We start from the raw sequence: 1,527 nt of genomic DNA, 5'->3' as shown, positions 1-1,527 counted from the left end.
TTTTACATTTTACAGATTTAATCCATTTTAATGCTCTACACATGCTCTTTTTTTAAATTTTTTCTTTTCATTTCACTTTTGAATATCTTATATTAATGCCTACTAAACTAGTCTCTTGATTTACATGTCTCATATGTAGTTATGGGTAATGAGAAATCAAATAAGGATTGGGAGGCAAAGCTGCCCGCCAATTTCGACAGAAGCACAATGGGAATTGAGAAATTTATTTATTCCAAGTAAACAATTAAACTTTGAAACTTTTAGTACCGAGATTTTATTTTACTTTTAAAGACATCACCTGAAAGTTGAAATTAGACGATTATATTTAATAATTTTTCATGGAATTGCAGGTATGTGGAGAAAAAGTGGGCTTCAAAAGAAGGATTAATTAGTGGAGCTACAAATTATTTCCCGAAGAACATTAGTAGGAAACTTTCTTTAGAAGAAAGCATTCTTTCCAAACACGTGGCACAAGTTCTGCCTCCATTGACAAGAGCTCATGGTGGGGTAAGTTATAAACAATACAAATACAATTATGTTAAAGATAATAAAAATAATCACTAATTAATTATTTATATAAAAATATAAAATAATTTTATATTCATATTTATAATAAATTTTTTTAAATAATATAAGAATAAAATATGTTTTTTATTTCAACATTTTTAAAATTATCTTTAACATTTAATTTGAATCAATTATATTCTTAATTTTTAAAATGAGTTTTAATATTAATCATGCTATTAAATTTTTAGCAATTAAAAATTAATCAAACTTTTTTCTCAATTTTATCTTTAACCTGATTCTAGCTCCCAAATTTCAATCCTAATTGTCAAATCAAACCCTATTATTGTCACTGTCATTCATCTATCCCTCTACCATCATCACTAGCCACCGCTACAGTTGTTTAAAGTGAAGAGAGAAAGTCTGAAACAGTGAAAGAGGAAGGAAAGAAAGCAAATATAGTTGGAATGCATTAACAAGGTGATCGAAAGCTAATAAGAAAGTCAAAGACTTATTACTTTCGGAGATGGATGAGTAAGCTTGAAGTTGAATCCGAAGTGAGAGTGAAGGTGAGGGCGGTTACTGGAGGAGGTGGTAGCGGAGGATGAAGAAGAGGAGGAAGAGAAAAAGAAAGAGGATATGTAGAACCTCTCAAAGATGGCCATGAGCAAGAACATGGAGATGAGAATGAAAGTGGAAATGAAACCAAAGGAAACTGCATTACCGGAAAGTAAGATATCCAAAAAATATTGGAAAAAGAACATTCAAAAACTAAAAAAAGAAACATCTAAAACTATTAAAAAAATCATTCAAAATCAAAACAAAGAAACATCCAAAACCAACACAGACGAAAAAGAAACAAAGGAAGATGTGGAAAAAGGAGGGTTTTGCATGTCGCAACGAAGGGAGATGCAGCGTTCGGCGGCCCTGCACGACGCGAGGAGGGAACTACAGTGGTTGCTTGGGCTATGCAACGCAAGGGAGGGAAGCGTAGTGGTCGGAAGCACTGCACGTCATGACAGA

The 1,527-nt window shown here is 32.3% G+C and overlaps 1 protein-coding gene across 3 annotated transcripts in view; it reads left to right on the top strand.

Moving 5' to 3' along the window:
• LOC107637859 (probable ADP-ribosylation factor GTPase-activating protein AGD15) overlaps window positions 1-1,527 on the top strand; it is a 17,021-nt gene that overhangs the window by 7,469 nt on the left and 8,025 nt on the right. For all 3 annotated transcript variants that reach the window (XM_016341137.2, XM_016341138.2, XM_021121304.1), the window contains exons 5-6: window positions 140-236; window positions 351-507. In XM_016341137.2, coding sequence (XP_016196623.1) covers window positions 140-236; window positions 351-507 — 254 coding nt within the window. The remainder of the gene's footprint in view (window positions 1-139; window positions 237-350; window positions 508-1,527) is intronic.

Source organism: Arachis ipaensis, chromosome B04 (genome assembly GCF_000816755.2).
Source record: "Arachis ipaensis cultivar K30076 chromosome B04, Araip1.1, whole genome shotgun sequence".
NCBI classification, from domain to species: domain Eukaryota; kingdom Viridiplantae; phylum Streptophyta; class Magnoliopsida; order Fabales; family Fabaceae; genus Arachis; species Arachis ipaensis.
This window is presented reverse-complemented; position numbering and strand designations above follow the sequence as displayed.